The 18,232-nt window shown below is 37.9% G+C and overlaps 1 protein-coding gene and 1 pseudogene across 4 annotated transcripts in view; one reads left to right on the forward strand and one right to left on the reverse strand.

The window, feature by feature from the left end:
* Positions 1–18,232, reverse strand: part of MICU1 (mitochondrial calcium uptake 1) — a 274,732-nt gene that overhangs the window by 185,141 nt on the left and 71,359 nt on the right. For 3 of the 4 annotated variants that reach the window (XM_037055855.1, XM_037055852.1, XM_037055854.1), the window contains exon 3: positions 3,029–3,203. In XM_037055855.1, coding sequence (XP_036911750.1) covers positions 3,029–3,203 — 175 coding nt within the window. Of the gene's footprint in view, positions 1–3,028; positions 3,204–15,478; positions 15,484–18,232 lie in introns of those variants that run through there. The other variant, XM_037055857.1, reaches the window with a different exon arrangement.
* LOC118993427 (hsc70-interacting protein-like) lies at positions 8,615–12,592 on the forward strand (annotated as a pseudogene).

Consider the following 18,232-nt stretch of genomic DNA (forward strand, 5'->3'; position numbering starts at 1 on the left):
CACGCGGGTGTGGAAATAACTTTAATGATCAAGTGAGAATGCTCACCTGATGTCTAAATAACATGAAATGCCCAGCATTGTAATGGTAGGTTGAAATATTATTGATACTCATGGTCTTGCTAAGTCACCATAAGCACATTTAATGTCTCATGGTGTCAATTCTACTGTCTGCACTTGGAAGATAACACACTGGAAGCTGCGCGCCACTGTTAAACTGAAGCTGTGCATATGTACAAATAGCGAGAACGTACGGATGTTTATTTTACTTGACACTGTGACATGAAATCACCAAAAAAACCCCTCATGTTTTAAGTAAATTTACAATTTTGTGCTGGGCCACATTCATGGCCATCCTGGACTGCATGTGGCCTGCAGGTTGCAGGTTGGAAACCCTTGACTTAAGGTTTCAGAATGGACAATAAAGTTTAAAAATTAAAATTAAATAAAAGAAAGGAGCATGCACAAACTATTAAAAAAATGTACCATGAACTAAGTGATAAGACTGTCCAAACTCTTTGCATCTGTAAATTTTTTAAGTTAAAATAAAGCACACAAAAGAATCAGGCCACACATGGAAATAATAAATAGTAAATTCAGGACACTAGCTTACCTTTAAACTAGTTTACCACTAGTTTACCTTTAGTTCCACTCTAAAGTGGAAGAGAGAAAAATGGCATTGAAAACTATATATAGAAATGTAATTTTTATATTAATTTCATTTCTCCTTTAAAAAAACGGAAACAGAACGTTAAAACCTGACAAAAACAAGTGTTGGGTACATGTATGTTCAATACAGTAGTCTTTATTTTTTTTCTTGGGTATTCAAAGTTTTACAAGAAAATCTAGAGAGAACATAAAAGAACAAAAGCAGAAAGTTTAAATGAAAACCGAGGATGTCAAAACCAGCATGGGAAAAGTGGAGCAGTACGGTATGGCAGGGAAAGAATGTCAATAAATGGGAGAGAAGCTAGGAAAAAAGACATAATAAAAAATTCAGTTTACTATTTAATTAAATACAGTAGAATCTTTAATATGCCTATGCAGACTGTGTAAAATAAAAACAGACACAGAGCAACCAAAACTAAAACGGCATAAAGAAAGAGTAAGTGTTGACATCAGTTCTTGGTGAGGCAGGATATTGTGTGGAACAGATATGCTTGTACAAGAAACATAGCTCTTCCACTGAGACTTCAGTAAAAGAAATAAGAACTATTTCAAACACAGACCAGAAAGGTTTCATGTCAGGAGCCGACCAGCAGCCGTCCCTTGTCACGGTCTGGACGGATGAGATGCATCTGCACAGCAGAGGCAACTGTGGCTGGGTTTTCTGTCTACCTCTCCTTGCATGTTTGTTTTTGCAATTAGTAGGTGGTGGGATTTTTAGACACCTGCATTTCAGGGTCAATGATCCACATAATTCCAATGAAGTTATACAAAATAATTTTTGGGCCAGAGAACAAAGTCCCCCTTAATGAAGTAGCTCCTGAATGTCTAAAAGTTGATGGAGTAACAGCCCCTCCTCTACCTTGGACAGGAATATGTATCAAGTAGAATTAGATAAAAGAAGCAGGATAAGCTAATTAACTATTACAAACTAAGCATGTAGAAATAATTGCCCCATGCCTAATTATAAGAACTTTAATAAATAATAAGACATCTAAAGCTCTGTACATACAGCTAGTTCTAATTGTCTAATTAATGACTCTCCTGGTCAAAATAACCTTTGTTTAATATAACCTCATGCCATGCATCTGCTCCTTTAATATTATGCAACAATCTCTATAAAAATGAAGCTTAAATCAAACTCTGCGAGTTCGGTCAGTCCTACAGAGGCTGGCTGTTCTCGGCATCCAACCAGTGTCTGACTCTTCATTCGTCGCCTGCACCATCCATCCTTCAGGGACTCTGAACCCTGCCAAGGCTGGACCCTGGCAGTTTTATAGATATGAGCATTACAAACTTACATTGATAGCTTTCATTTTTTCAGTGACATAAGAGATACAGTTGTCTTTTGAACAGAATAGGAGTGGAAATGGAAGGTTCAAAAATTAGTGTTCATTTGGGATATTTGAGTCCTGTTTTATAAAAACTGGACTGTAAATGAAACTGCTGGAGCAAGATAAATTTGAGCTTTCTTGAATTGACTCAGCAAAAGATTTAAACAAATGTATTATTGTGCAAACACTGGGGTATTTAACAATTAAACTTGTGATACCTAACTTTTGTTCGAATTCACCTCAATAAGAAATGAATTTAGAAAGTGAGAAAACTTATTTAATAACTTCATATAAAAAGACAAACAGAAAATTCAAATATCTCAAAGAAACTTTCTGTAAATATATACCACAAACACATAATATACAAATAACTCGTTATCTTCTTGCATTGATTAGCTATGCTTTAGCAAATGAAGGCAATTCCCTGAATTTTAGTGTTAAAATGCAAAACACCTAATAAATTCACCCTTTTAACTTTTCACCAATCATGTCTGCTGAATTCAAATGCCCAATATCACAAGCACTGTTATGTGAAACTAAAATTTTTCTGACACAGAGCTGTAAAACAGCAACTGGTGTTAAAAGCATAGAATGCCAAAGTCATCTGAAGTTTATGCTGTCCTCAAAATTAGTTGATTTTCTGGAAATAATTCTGTATTTCCCAAGAGATTTTATTCTGCCTTTACAACCTGGCACCATAAATCTGTATTACTACATAGACTCAATTAATACATATGAAAACATTCAACATCATAAAGTTCAGAAAGAGTCAATGTTGGGTAGCTAAACTGAAACAAAAAAGAAAGTACATTCTAATCCTGATTACCAATCTTAGGTCCTTCTCCTAACAGCACTAACTTTAGATTCCAAGAGTATGTTTGCCTTAGAACATGAAAGAAAATAGTGAAGAGGTAAATAACTTCAAGATGAACATGAACCATCTGAAATACATCATAAAAGAGATTCAACTGTATTATCTGAATTTTGAATTAACTATAGTTCTGATTAGTTTATAAAACTGTGTTTCATACTTTTCTGTCTCTGAATCCAGAACGTTTCTTCTTTTTCTCTTCTGGATAAGGCTCAGGACAAATACCTCCATCAGTTTTTTCATGGCTATAAGCCTCCTCTTCATCTTTGTTCTTTCCTTTGTCACCAAGTTCACTCCTCAGGTTGTTTGCAGATGGTGGAGATTCTGCAAGGGCTCTATATATACAGAAAAAATCCTAAATTAATAAAAAAGGTCCATCATATTAATTAAATAGATATTTTCAGATACAGCTTAGCAGAGATAATAGCAATGAGATATGTAAAAAGTTGTACATGAAGAGTCCCTAAAAAAAATTTAAAAAAAGAACTACCATATGATCTAGCAATCTCAATTCTGGTTATATATCCAAAAGAACTGAAAGCAGGATAATACAAAAATGTTTTTATTTGCACACTCACATTAATAGCAGCATGATTTACAATAGTTAAAATGTGGAAGCAACCCAAATATCCGCTGACAGATGAATGGATAAAGAAAGTATGGTGTATATATATATAAAATAGTATTCAGCTTTAAAAACAAAGGATATGAGCCCTGGCTGGTGTAGCTCAGTGGATTGAGCATGGGCCTGTGAAGCAGAGGGTTGCTGGTTCGATTTCCAGTCAGGGCACATGGCTGGGTTGCAGGCCAGATCCCCAGTAGAAGACACATGAGGAGGACTCATGAGGGGCAACCACACATCGATGTTTCTCTCCCTCTCTTGCTCCCTTCCTTCCCTTCTCTCTAAAAATAAATAAATAAAACCTTAAAAAAATAAATAAAAACAAAGGATATGACAGCAAAAGCATAGGCAATAAAAGCAAAAACTGACAGCGAGGACTATGAGAAGCTAAAGAGCTTCAGCACAGCAAAGCAAACAATTAACAAAATGAAAAGGCAACACATGGAATGGAGGAAAATATTTACAAACCATATATTTAATAAAGGGTTAATATAAAATGTATAAGGGACTCTTACAATATGATAGCAAAAAAAATCTCAAATAAGCCATTAGAAATGGACAAAGGAATAAACATTTCTCCAAAGAAGATATACAACTGGCCAACATGTATGTGAAGAGGTGCTCTACATCAACAACCATCAGGGAAACACAGAGCAAAACTGCAATGAGATATTACCTCACGCCTTGCACAACAGGTTTTATTTAAAAAAACACAGGTAAGTGTAGGTGAAATTGTAGAGAAAAGGAATCCCTGGTATACTGTAGGTAGGATAACACACATACTCTGGAAAACAATATGGAGGATCTTAACTAACACTAGAGCTACCATATGATCTGGCAATCCCACTTCTGGACAGGTACCCAAAGGAACTGAAAATCAGCATCACAAAGAGATCTATATTCCCATGTTCACTGCCGCATTATTCATAGTAGCCAAGGCATGTCTATCAATGGACAAATAGATAAATAAAATGTACTATGCATATACAATAGAATATTATTCAGCACTAAACAAAGAAGGAAATCCTGCCATTTGCAGCAACACAGATGAATCTAGAGAACATCATGTTAGATAAAATAAGCCAGACACAGGACAAATACTACATTATACCATTTAAATGATGAATATAAAACAGTCAAAATCAAAGAGGAAGACGAGTGGAATGGTGGTTTCCAGGGGGTGGGGGAGGGGACACAGAGACGTATTAGCCAAAGGGCATACTTTTAGTTATATTACAAGATAGGGGGAGAGAACTTCAAGATGACAATGTAAATAAACATGGATCGCCTCCTTGCACAACTACACCAAAATTACAACTAAACTACAGAACAACAAGTATTCAGAACCATTAGAAATCAAGCTGAATGGAAGTCCTACAACTACAGAATTAAAGAAGAAACTATATCCAGACTGGTATGAGTGGTGGAGACATGGAATGGGCTGGTCCCACACCCATTTGTGGCAGATAAAAATTGGGAGAAATACTGCAGGAACAAGGGTTCCCAGCCCCACACCAGGCCTGCCAGCTCAGGGTTCCATGCCAGGAAGATAAGTGATAACTTCTGGTTGTAAAAACCAGTGGGCACTGAGGCTGTGGAAGAAAAACTGATAGTCCCAGGCAGTTCCTCTTAAAGGCCTGTGAATGGACTTACTTGGACTCACACCCTCTGAGCTCCAGAGGAGCAGCAGTTTGAAAGGAATCAGAGAGAAATGGGAGAAACTGAATTGTCTAGCATCAGGGAGAGAGCTTGAGGGCAGCTTTCTCCCAAACAAAAGTGCTGGCAGAGGCTATTATTATTTTTCTGAGCACTCCTCCACAGAGCCACGTGGCCAGCGGGCAGGAGCCATATCAGAGACTCCATCAACCTGGCTCATAATGTTTGCCCTGCCCAAGTGATTCCCTGAGGCTATACCCCACCCAAGTTTTGGGCCTACCAAAGATGTTTCCAGTGGCTTTTCCATACAAATGGACTGTCTTTTTTTTTTTTAATTTTTATTTAATTCTTGTTCAAGTACAGTTTTCTGTCTTATATTCCCCAAATAGACTGTCTTGGCTGATACTTCAGACCTTTCCAAATTCTCTCAAACAAACAGTATATGGTCTTAGTGCCCCTTGTCTACTGCTACGTGGCCCCAGGCCCAGTAGCAGCAGCTGGCTTTGGTTTATAGTTTGGATTCACTTGGACATGCCAAGCTCAGCACAAGTAGCATCCAATTGCAGACTGCTTTGTAGCATATTTGGGTGGCACTGGATAGAACACAGGAGGTGGCTGACCTTAGCCTGCAACTCCAGGGAGGCCACAGAGCCTGTGCACCTAGTGGACAGCTACAGGCAACATCAGAGTACCACCACCCAATCACCTCCACAAGTGAAACACTCAAATCACAGACTCAGCAGGTACCAGAGTCCTGCTGAAGTAGGTCCTACTCTGTGGAGTGGGTCCTGACACAGCTGATCCTCCATAATGGTCAAAGGTTGGTGGTCAGTGGTCACTGCCAGTCCTTGTACCTGATCGGTCTGAGTAAATCTCTCCCACTGATTGGCCAACAGCAATCAAGACTCAGCTGCAGAAGGGGAGTGTACTCAGCCCACATGGTGGGTGCACCTCAAATGCCCTGCTTGTGTGATAGGGGAGGCTGTGTCATGGACCCTACAGGACACTTACTACATTAGGCCACACTACCAAGCCAGGCATTCATAACAGTGCTATCTAATATGTGAAAACAAACACAGGGAGGTTGCCAAAATAAGAAGACAAAGAAGCATGGCCCAAGTGAAGGAATAGAGCAAAACTACTGGGAGAAATACACAAAATGGAGACAAGCGGACTGCTAGATGCAGAGCTCAAAACACTGGTTATAAGGATGCGATGACCTCAGCATAAACAAGAGCATGGAAACCATAAAAAAGACCCAGTCAGAAATAAAGGACACACTAACTGAAATGAAGAACAATTTATAGTGAATCAACTGTAGAGGAGATGGAGCTGAGAATCAAATCAGAGATTTAGACCATAACAAAGCAAAAAAGACCCAATCAGAACAACAAAAAGAGAAAAAGAATCCAAGAAAAATTAAGGATAGTTTAAGGATCCTCTGGGAAACTTCAAGCATATCAACATTCACATTATGGGAGGAGAAGAACATCCAGATGTGGAAGGAGAAGACAGAGAGAAACTGAAAATTTATTTGAAATAATGACAGAAAATTTCCCTAACTTGGTGAAGGAACGAGACATACAAGTCCCAAGTAAGTCCCAAGTAAGATGAACCCAAAGAGGCCCACACCAAGACATCATAATTAAAATGCCAAAGGTTAAAGACAAAGAGAGAATCTTAAAAGCAGCATGTGAAAAGCAGTTAGTTACCTACAAGCGAGTTCCCATTAGACTGTGAGCTGATTTCGCAAAACAAACTTTACAGGCTAGAAGAGATTGGCAAGAAATATGCAAAGTGATAAAAAGCAAATACCTACAATCAAGATTACTCTATCCACCAGAGCTATCATTTAGAACTGAAGGACAGATGAAGAGCTTCCCACAAAAGAAAAATCTAAAGGAGTTCATCACCATCACAAAACTAGTATTATATGAAATGTTAAAGGGTCTTCTTTAAGCAGATAAAAAATGTGAACGATAAAATGGTAATACATACGTATTTATCAATAATTGAATCTAAAAACAAAATAAATGAATAAGCAGAACTGAAACAGAATCATAGATACAGAGAATGTTTTGATGTTTGCCAGATGGGAGGGGGTTAGAGGGCTGGGTGATAAAGGTATAGGGATTAACAAATACAAATTTGTAGTTACAGAAAAGTCATGGGGATGGTTCAGCATAGGGAATAGAGTAGCCAAAGAACATACTTATACTATCCATGGATATGGACAACAGTGTGGGGATTGCCTGAGTAAGTTGTGTTGGGGGAGGGGGGGATCTGGGTAGAAGGGACAAAAGGGGAAAATTTGGGACAATTGTAATAGCATAAACAATAAAAAACCAAGATAAATAAGTTCTAAAAATCTACTGTTCAGCATAGTACCTATAGCTACCCACACTGTGTTGTATACTTAAAAATTTCTAAGAGGAAGATCTTAGATTAAGTGTTTTATTACCAAAAAATCCATAATAATAATAAAAATAAGATGGTGGGAGGCAACTTTTGGAACTCACAGGAGAACTTTATAACATGGAGTGTGGTGTGGGTCACTTATCTTCAACTCATCAAGTGTATGTATTAATTATGTACAACCTTTTTTAATATAAAAATTTTTAAAGAAAAGTCTGAAAAATACAAAAAAGGAAAGGAAATCCTGTCACAAGCTACAACATGGGTAAATGTAGAGGATGTTATGGTAAATTAAATGAACCAGCCACAAAAAGACAAATACAGTAAGATTCCACTTCTGTGAGGTAGCTAATATCATCTACTTCATAGAGACAGAACGTAGAATGGCTGTAGCCACAGGCAATAGCAAGGGGTAAGGAAGGAACTGTTGTTTAATGGGTATACAGTTTCAGTTTTGCAGATAAAAATGTTGTGGAGATTTGTTTTGACACCATGTGAACATTCTTAATCCTAATGAACTGTACACTTAAAAGCCATTAAAATAATAAATCTTATGTTTATTTTTTACAATAAAAATGCAATGAAAGAAGAAATGTTAGGCCAAAAGAATCAAAAACAAGTATTCAAATAAAAACATGTACACAAGAAAAATTCTACAAGAAAGTTATCCAGTGTCATTCAATGATCAAATGCAATAAAAAACTGAATGTTCAGTAGAAGCCCCTTTGAAATTGAAACTGCCCTGGCTGGTATGCCTCAGTAGATTGAGTATAGCCTGTGAACCAAAGGGTCACGGGTTCGATGACCAGTCAGGGCACATCCCTGGGTTACGTGCCAGGTCCTCAGGAGGGGGCGTGTAAGAGGCAACCAAATATTGATTTTCCCATCTCTAAAAATAAGTAAATAAAAAAAAAGAAAGAAGTTGAAACTGACAATCTACTTTATGAAGATTTTCCCAACTTCCCTATCCAAGGTAATGAGTCTAGTTCTTTAAACTTCTACACCATTTATTCAATGAATCATAACATGTAATTTAGTGTTCTGTACGTTATTTATGTTTTCCCAGAATCCATCTTACTCTTTAACTATTGGGTGGAGTCAAATGATATCCTTGTTTTTACAAATTAAAAACTGTTTCCCCCTTCCATACGGTCATGCTGAGTTAGCAACCTTAGCTACGCCCACTGCCTCCTGCCACTTCCTGGCCACGGATTCCCACAAAGTGAGAGAGCTTTGGGTCTTTGTGAAAACATGTAGGCAGGATCTGAGCATTCTGCATACTGAGGAAATACACTTCCTGGGGGAGTAGGTGGAGAGAATGGGAGGTAAAATACCATCTGCTATTCATAAAACCAAATCAGAAGAAAATAAGGAAGACAAAACAGATAGTAAGAAGATGGAGGAAGAAATAAAGACAGATGAATGATCAAGTGAGGAAAGTGATCTAGAAATTGACAATGAGGGTGTGAGTGAACCACACACTGACACTGCTGGAGAAATGGGAGATGAAAATGTAGAGAGGTAAGACTGACTTCTGGCCAAGATGGAGGGATAGGTAGACACATTGTGCCTCTTCACACAACCAAAAGAAGAACAAGAAAAGTTAACAATAAAAAACAACCAGAACTGACAGAAAAATTGAACTGTATGGAAGTCCAACAACCAAGGAGTAAAAGAAGAAACATTCATCCAGACTGGTAGGGGGGCGCTGAGACAGGAAGCTGGTCAGAGAGGACTCACAAGGCCATGGCTGGAGGACCAGGGCAGGCCATGCGGGTGGCTGGTGGACCTGGAGAAGTGGCGGATTGTGGACTGGGCGGTCTCACATTTGTGTGCAGATAACTGGGAGGAACAACTAGGGAGTGAGATAGACTGTGCAACCCAGAGTTCAAGCGTGGGGAAAAAAACGCCTCAAAGCCTCTGACTGAAAACACCTGTGGGGTTTGAGACAGCGGTGGGAGAAATTCCCAGCCTCACAGGAGAGTTCATTGGAGAGACCCACAGGGTCCTAGAACATACACAAGACCACCCACACAGGAATCAGGACTGGAAGGGCTAAATTTGACTATGGGTAGTGAAGGAAGTAACTGAAAACTGGTAGAGAGTGGAACAAGCGACACTGTTCTCTCTTGAAATCCCTCCCCCACATACAGCGTAACAATGCAGCCCCCTGGGGTTGCCTTGCCCTGGAGAACACCCAAGGCTCTGCCCCTTACTATGTAACAGGCACACCCAGACCAAAAAGAAAATGGCCCAAATGAAAGAACAGATCAAAGGTCCACAAAAAAATACAACTAATTGACAAAGAGATAGCCAACAGTTTATCAGATGCACAGTTCAAAATACTGGAATCAGGATGCTCACAGAATTGGTTGAATATGGTGGCAAATTAAATGAAAAAATGAAGGCAATACTAAGTGAAATAAAGAAAAATATACAGGGAACCAACAGTGACGGGAAAAAAATCAGGACTCAGATTAACAGCGTGGACCAAAAGGAAGAAAGAAACATCCAAACAGAACAGAATGAAGAAACAAGAATTAAAAAAAGTGAGGAGAGGCTTAGGAACCTCCAGAACATCTTCAAACATTCCAACATCGATATCATAGGGGTAACTGGAAGGAGAAGAGGAAGGGCAAGAAATTGAAAACTTATTTGAACAAATAATGAAGGAAAACTTCCCCAATCTGGCAAAAGAAATAAAATTCCAGGAAGTCCAGGAAGCTCAAAGAGTCCTAAAGGAATTGGACCCAAGGAGGAACACACCAAGGCACATTATAATTACATTACCCAAGATTAATGATAAGGACAGAATCTTAAAAGCAGCAAGAGGAATGGAGACAGTTACCTACAAAGGAATTCCCATAAGACTGTCAGCTGATTTCTAAAAAGAAACCTTGCAGGCAAGAAGGGGCTGGAAAGAAATATTCCAAGTCATGAAAGACAACGACCTATATCCAAGATGACTCTATCCAGCAAAGCTTTCATTTAGAATGGAAGGGCAGATAAAGTGCTTCTCAATTAAGGACAAGTTAAAGGAGTTCATCATCACCAAGCCCTTATTACAGGAAATGTTAAAGGGACTTATCTAAGAAAAAGAAGATAAAAAATATGAACAGTAAAATGACAACAAACTCACAGTTACTAACAACCAAACCTAAAACAAAAATAAAAAACAAAAACAAACTAAGCAAACAACCAGAACAGGAACAGAATCACAGAAATCGAGAACAAATGGAGCGTTATCAGCAGGGGAGTGGGTTGGGAGAGAGGGGGAAAATGTACAGAGAATACAGCATAAACGGTAGGTAGAAGATTGACAGGGGGAAGTTAAGAATAGTATAGGAAATGTAGAAGCCAAGGAACTTATATGTACGACCCATGGACATGAACTAAAGGGGGGAAATGTGGGTGGGAGGAGGTGGGCAGGGCGGAGGTGAATAAAGGGGTAAAAATGGGACAACTGTAATAGCACAATCAATAAAACATATTAAAAGAAACAGGAAAATGTAGAGATAACCAAAGAGATGATAGATCAGGCACATGATAAAAAGGTAGCTGCCCTGGCCATCATAAAGCAACAAATAACAAGTGTTGGAGAGGTTGTGGAGAAAAGGGGACCCTAATCCATTGCTGGTGGGATTGCAGACTAGTACAACCACTATGGAAAACAGTATGGAATTTTCTCAGAAAACTAAAAAAGGACCTGCCTTTTGACCCAACAATTCCACTGCTAGGATTATCTCCTAAGAACCCTGAAACACCAATCCAAAAGAACATATGCACCCCAATGTTCATAGCAGCACAATTTACAATAGTCAAGAGTTGGAAGCAACCTAGGTGCCCATCAGTAAATGAATGGATCCAAAAACTATGGTACATTTACACAATGGAATTCTATGCAGCAGAAAGAAAGAAGGAGCTTCTACCCTTTGCAACATCATGGATGGAACTGAAAAGCATTATGCTGAGTGAAATAAGCAAGGCAGTGAAAGACAAATACCATATGATCTCACCTTTAACAGGAACCTAAACAACAAAACAAACAAGCAAGCAAAATACAACCAAAGACACTGAAATAGGGAACAGGCTGACAGTGTCCAGAGGGGAGAGGGGAGGGAATTTCAAGGGAAAAGGGGAAGGATTTACAGGAACTAGTAGTATAAAGGACACATGGACAACAACTAAGAGGGGTGGAAATGGGAGTGAGGTGGGGAGCACTGTCGGGGAGTGGACTGGGATGGGAGTAAAAGACAGAAAACTGTACTTGAACAGTTAAATTTTAAAAAGTGGGAAAAAAAAGGTAGCTGTCCTAAATGATGGTGAATTACAGAAAGCCATTGACTAGTTCAGAGAAGGCATCAAGCTGAATCCTCACTTGGAGATTTAGTATGCCAAGAAAGCCGGTATCATCATCAAACTGCAGAAGCCAAATGCTGCTATCTGAGACTGTGACAGAGCTACTGAAATAAATGTCTGATTTAGCTTGGCCTTATAAATGGTGAAAGAAAGCACACAGACTTCTGTACCATTGGGAAGAAGCAGCCCATGATCTTGCCATTGCATACACATTGGATTATGATGAAGATACTAGTGCAATGGTGGAAGTTCAACCATGGGCCCAGAAAATTGCAGAACACTGGACAAAGTATAAGCAGAAATGTGCAATGTGAGAGATCAAAGAAAGAATGGAAAGAGTTAAGAAGGCTTGGGAAGACCATGAGAAAGTCCAGAGGGAGGAATAAGCCAGAAGATAAGCAGGAGCTCAGTATGGCTCTTTTCCAGGTTGCTTTCCTGGGGGAATGCCTGGTAATTTTCCTGGAGAAATGCCTGGAATGGCAGGAATGCCTTGGCTCAATGAAATTCTCAGTGATCTAGAGGTTCTTGCAGCCAGCCATGCAGGATCCAGAAGTTATGGTGGCCTTCCAGGATGTGGCTCAGAACCTGATAAATATGTCAAAATACTAGGCCAACCCAATGGTTATGAATCTCATTAGTAAATTGTTAGCCAAATTTAGAGGTCAAGTTTAATGCCCTTCTGACAGATAAAGCCCTTGCTGAAGGAAAAACAACTTGGATCACCCAATGGATGTCCCAATAATACAAACCAGTGTACCTCTCACCTTCTCACGAAGAAAGCTGTGGAGTGTTAAAGAGAATCCCTACCCCTTCTGTCTCAAATGCAGCTGCAACATTTTACAGTGATTTGCCATTATGGTATTCTTTCAGAGAGTGTTTTCCTACTAGGAATTATAAAGTTTAAACACTTTTAAACCTTAAAAGTATTTTTAAAAATTAAAAGGGTACGTTTAATCCTATATTTTTCTTTCCTAATTAAAAAAATCCTATCAAATATAAGCAACGTCTTATGGTTCAATCTAAAAGATAAGGTCATTAAAAAGAGAATAGACACTGCATTCTTTTCTTTTAAGTATCCAGAGTTCCTAACCCAGTGCCTTACACAGAGAAAGCATGCAATGTGTCTGTTACTGATTAAGGAAAACAAATGGAAATCCTCACCTATGTTGATCTGAAATGGGATTGGGGAAAAATACACTGGGATTAAGATACTGCAAAGTAAGAACATTCATTTTTTTCTCCTTTTTTACTGAACTTATAGGGGTGACACTGATTAACAAAATTATACAGGTCTCAGGTACATAATTCTATAACACATTGTTTGTACACTGTATTGTGGGATCACCCCAAGTCAAGTCTCCATCCATCACCATTTATATCCCCTCATACCCTCTTGCACTTCCCTCTACCACCTTCTCCCAGTGATCACCCACACTGTTAGTCCTGTCCATGAGTTTTTTCTATTTTACTCAGTCCCTTCACACCTCGATCCAGCTCCCCCTACAGCTTATAACATTCTCAATATATTCCTTTCATATGACTATTCACAAATTTAAATCAATAGTTTTTATTTCATTTGCTTACAAATAATATTTTCTAAATATGAACAAAGGCAAGGAATTATTTGAATTTATAAGCAAGAACAGCAATTCATTTTTAAAGGCTAAAAATAAAAATTTTTGTAAAGGCCTAAAAATAAGGAAGTTTTGAAAAGCAACAAGAAACTACCACGCTGACCTAACACTTTACTCCAGCCTGGTCCAAAAGACCTTTTTCACCTCAGTTCAAATTTTCTTTAAACCTCGACCAAGTGACATACTGACCTGCTTTTATTTAGAGCACTGGGCGGGGGGCGGGCAGGGCTGGGAATATAAGACAGAAAACTGTACTTGAACAAGAATTAAATAAAAAATAAATAAAGCATTCCTAAGGGAAATGCTTTATTTCCCTTAGAAAATTCTTGATAGCTAAAAGGTAACGGCCTGATGAAGGGGAGACCTAAGCTATTTATCCAGAAGAAAGAGACAGCTTTCATTCAATTCATCATTTAAATGCTGTAAGGCCTATACTACTTGCTAAGATGAAAATGAGGAAGACTGTCTCTGTCCTCGAAAAGTACACAATCAATAGAAAAAGCAAACACACCGATAAAAGAATAAGTAAGAACAGAGAAAAAGGTCATGAAAAGTCTCCTGGAAGGAGTGATTTATAAGGAGAGTTCTCAAAAACCTTAAGTTCTAAAAAAGAAAATCTATAGACATTCAGTATCATCTGGTATAACAGAAACTACCCTAATCACATTGTTTTATTCAGTTTGATTAATTAAACAGCACTTATAATTTCTTCTGTAAAACTTACTGGTTGATATCCACAATACTCTATGAACTCATACAACGTTGACAAATTATACCCTATTATATCATACAACGTTTACCACCTCAGGACTTGCATGCTTACAAGAATCACTTTGTTTTTTCCTATATTATTCCTGATAGTTGAAGCCCTTGCAATATGACATAATAATAATAAAACATTACAGACCTTATGAAATGTAAGTGGTATACAGAAAGAGGACTTCTTCCAACTACAATGGAGTACCTGCACTAGATTTGCCTTTCCACAGAGAGAGAAAAAATACAGAACATTGAACAAAACATTCGGAACAAACATCTTCAAATACTGAACAATATATAGCAACTCTCTGAGAGAAGTTAGGCATATAATTGCCATGAAGTTCTGTTGAAAGCCATTTTATTTTCAAGATCATGAACAGGATTCCAAGAAAATAGAGTAATCATGCTAAGTTGAGAAGACAGATCAAAGTTTGGAGTGTATGAGGTGACTCGAACTGGTGAGGAAGAGGACCAGAGAAAGGAAGTTAACAAAGAAAAAGTTCCACAGATCACTGGGGTCTCCTTGAGTCAAAAATTAAGTAGTGCATTTTTAGGATTAAACTACCCAAAATTGGGCAAATAACAATTACCAATGAGTTTTAGGCCAAATAACTTCTAGAAATCACAAGTGGGAAATGTTCAAGTTATGGCAAATTGCTGAACACCCAAGGCATTTAGTAAACATGATAGGAGGGTCATGTTTTATTAATAGGGCTAAATTAGCCCTACAGCAAAAGACAGTCTAAACAGGCTTTAAAAAAATACAGCTTAAAAAAAACTTCGGAAGATCAAGCAGGTTTTTCAATTAATATCCTGCCAACATGAGAATCAATATTTTTTAAAGGAAAACAACAAAATCCACTTGACAATGTAGCATTCACAATGTAAAATATCCAATAAAATAATTATTAGACAGATGTCAGCAAGATGGTGGAATAGGAAATCCCAGTCTTTCTCACCCACAGAAACACTGGTTTACCATTGACATACAGATCAAATTACCTTTATGAAATTTTTCTAAATCCACTTAAGAAGTTGTAGCACACCAAGCAAGCACAATGCCAATAACAGAAACATTGAAATGAGTAAGAGGAGCAATTTCACTTTACTTATTCCAGCCCCTCCCTTAAGCGGGCACAACCCACTGAAAGTGAACAGCGTAGACCCCTTCCACAGGAAAATGGAATAAGTGTCCAATATTCCAACTATTCAGAGGCTGTCCAAGGAACTGGTTTCTGCTCACCTCACTTAGAGCACTAATTGAAGTGGCACAATTTGCATGCCTAGGGGCCACTGAGAACAAAGAAGAACAGAAAGTGGCTTGCCACAGCTGACACAACTTGGAGTGACTAGGAAAAGGTGCTTCTCCCTCAGACAGGAGGGAAAGAAGCAGAATGTGTACCTGGCATTCTAGGTCTTCAGAGGGCTGCCTGAAGGATTGGTATCTACCTCACCTGACTCTGGGTGCTGATGGGAAGCTGGCATATTTTGAATGCCTCATGGCTGGTAAGACAGTGGGATGGGTTTTGCTGTAGCCCAGAGCACCTTCAGTGCCACAGACAAACACCAGAGGGAGCAAGAGATTATAAACTCCTGAAAAAAAAAGTGACAAGACTCTAATTGGGAAATTGCCACCCTGAGCCAGAGAAGCTGTATCTATCTGAAAAAAGTTTCAGAGGTACCCAGAATCCACATTTGGGCTGAGAGCTGAGGGTATTCACCTATATGAAACCAGTATGTAAACACTGGGATATGGGGCTGATTCTTCAAAAACAAATACCTCAACATCAAGTTACAAGACAGACACACACACACACAGAAAGGCAGCCCAAACACAGGAACAAAATAAATCTCCACAGAAGCTGATCCTAGAAAACAGGAATATTAATTATCTAAAAAATAGTTCAGCCCTGGCTGGTATAGCTCAGTGGATTGAGCATGGACCTGTGAAGCAAAAGGTTGCTAGTTTGATTCCCAGTCAGGGCACATGCCTGGATTTCAGGCCAGGTCCCAGTAGGGGGCACATGAGAGGCAACCACACACTGATGTTTCTCTCCCACTCTTTCTCCTTTCCTTCCCCCCTCTCTAAAAGTAAATAAATAAAATATTTAAAAAATAGTTCAAAATATCCATTATAAAAATGCTCTACAAGCTCAAGAAAACAATGCATTAAAAATGAGTATTATGAGAGATAGAAATATTTTAAAAAGCACACAGAAGTTCTGGCACTGAAGAATACAATTAATGACCTGAAAAATTCAAAAGCAGATTTGATCAAACATAATAAAGAATTCATTAAATCCAACAGAGATAATTTGAAATTATCCAGTCAGTGGAACCAATATAAAAGAAAGTGAAGAAAGCCTAAAGGACTTTTTCCCCCATGAACTCTGGGCTTTTATTTTGGCAATAACAGTCATGCAAATGTTACATTCTTATATTCTTACTTCTCCCTTATTTCTCTTCCCCTACCAAGGCCTTTTTAAGCCTAAGGGATTTATGGGACGAAGTCAAGAAGACCAATACATATATTGTAGGAGGTCCAGAAAAAGAAGGGAGAGAGAGAAATGGGTAGAAAGTTTATGTAAAAAAATTACAGCCCAAAAGTTCTTAAATTTAGGGAAGTTAATGGACATCCAGATTGAAGAATCCCAACAGACTCCCTATAGGCAGAACCCAAGGAAATCAACACGCAGAAACAGTACAAACTGTTTAAAGTCAAAGACAAATTTAAAAGCAGCAGGAAAAAAGGGACTCATTATGTACAAAAGGACTCTATAAGACCATAATCAGATTTCTTGGTAGAAACCTTGCCAAACAATAAAGGAATAGCATGACATTTAGAAAGTGCTCATAAAAAACCCCTGCCAACCAATGACACTATAACTGGTTGAAAAATTAAAAAATTATCCTTTGAAAATCAAGGAGAAATAAAGATATGATGAGATAAACAAAAGCAAAGAGAGTTCATCAGTACAAAACCTGCATTACAAAACATGCTAAACAACCAAAAAAACCCTACACTGCAATATAAAAATATGCGAAAGTTTATAAAGCTTGCTGGTGAAGGTAAATAAATAAGCAAACACAGAATATTGTTACATTATAACGGTGATGTGTAAATCACTTTAAATTTTGTAACAGACATTAAAAAGATCAAGTATAAAAATACTATAACCTCAAAAATAAGTTACTGGACACACAATATAAAAAGAAAATTCTGACACATACCACAATATGGATGAACCTTGAAGATACTTTACTGAGTGAATTCAGCAAACTATGAAAGGACAAATATATGACTCCACTGATACGACGTACAAAGAGTAGTCAAATTCACAGAAGCACAAAGCAGATGGTAACCAGGGGCCAGGAGGAGGTAGGAATAGGGATTTATTGTTTGATGGATATAAAGTTGGAAAGATGAAAAAATCCAGGAGACAGAGAGGTAACAACTGCACAACATGAAAGTAATTAAAATCACTTAAGTGTACACTTAAAACAATAAATTTCATGTTACATATATTTTACCACAATAAAAAAGCAGTAGCCCCTTAAAAACCCATTAGATTAAAATGAGACAATGAATCATAAACAGACTCTGAAATGATGGAATAAACAGAAAAGAACTTTAAAAATATCATTATAAATGTTAAAACATTTAAAAGAGAACATGACCATAAAGAAGAGAAAAATAAATGATGCTTTTTAAATGGCATTTCTAGAGATTAATAATACAATGTCTCAATATTTTAAAAAAACACTAGGTAGACCTAGCAGATAAGATTCCACAGAAAAACAAATCAATAACCTTGAAGAGAAAACAATAAAAACTTCCAAAACTGAAGCACAGAGAGAAAAAAGGCTGCACAAAATATAAACATTACCTTGTTGATAAGTGGGATAAAATCAGATGGTT

The sequence above is a fragment of the Sturnira hondurensis genome, unplaced genomic scaffold, assembly GCF_014824575.4.
Source record: "Sturnira hondurensis isolate 20B ecotype Veracruz unplaced genomic scaffold, ASM1482457v3 Scaffold0008761, whole genome shotgun sequence".
NCBI classification, from domain to species: Eukaryota; Metazoa; Chordata; class Mammalia; order Chiroptera; family Phyllostomidae; genus Sturnira; species Sturnira hondurensis.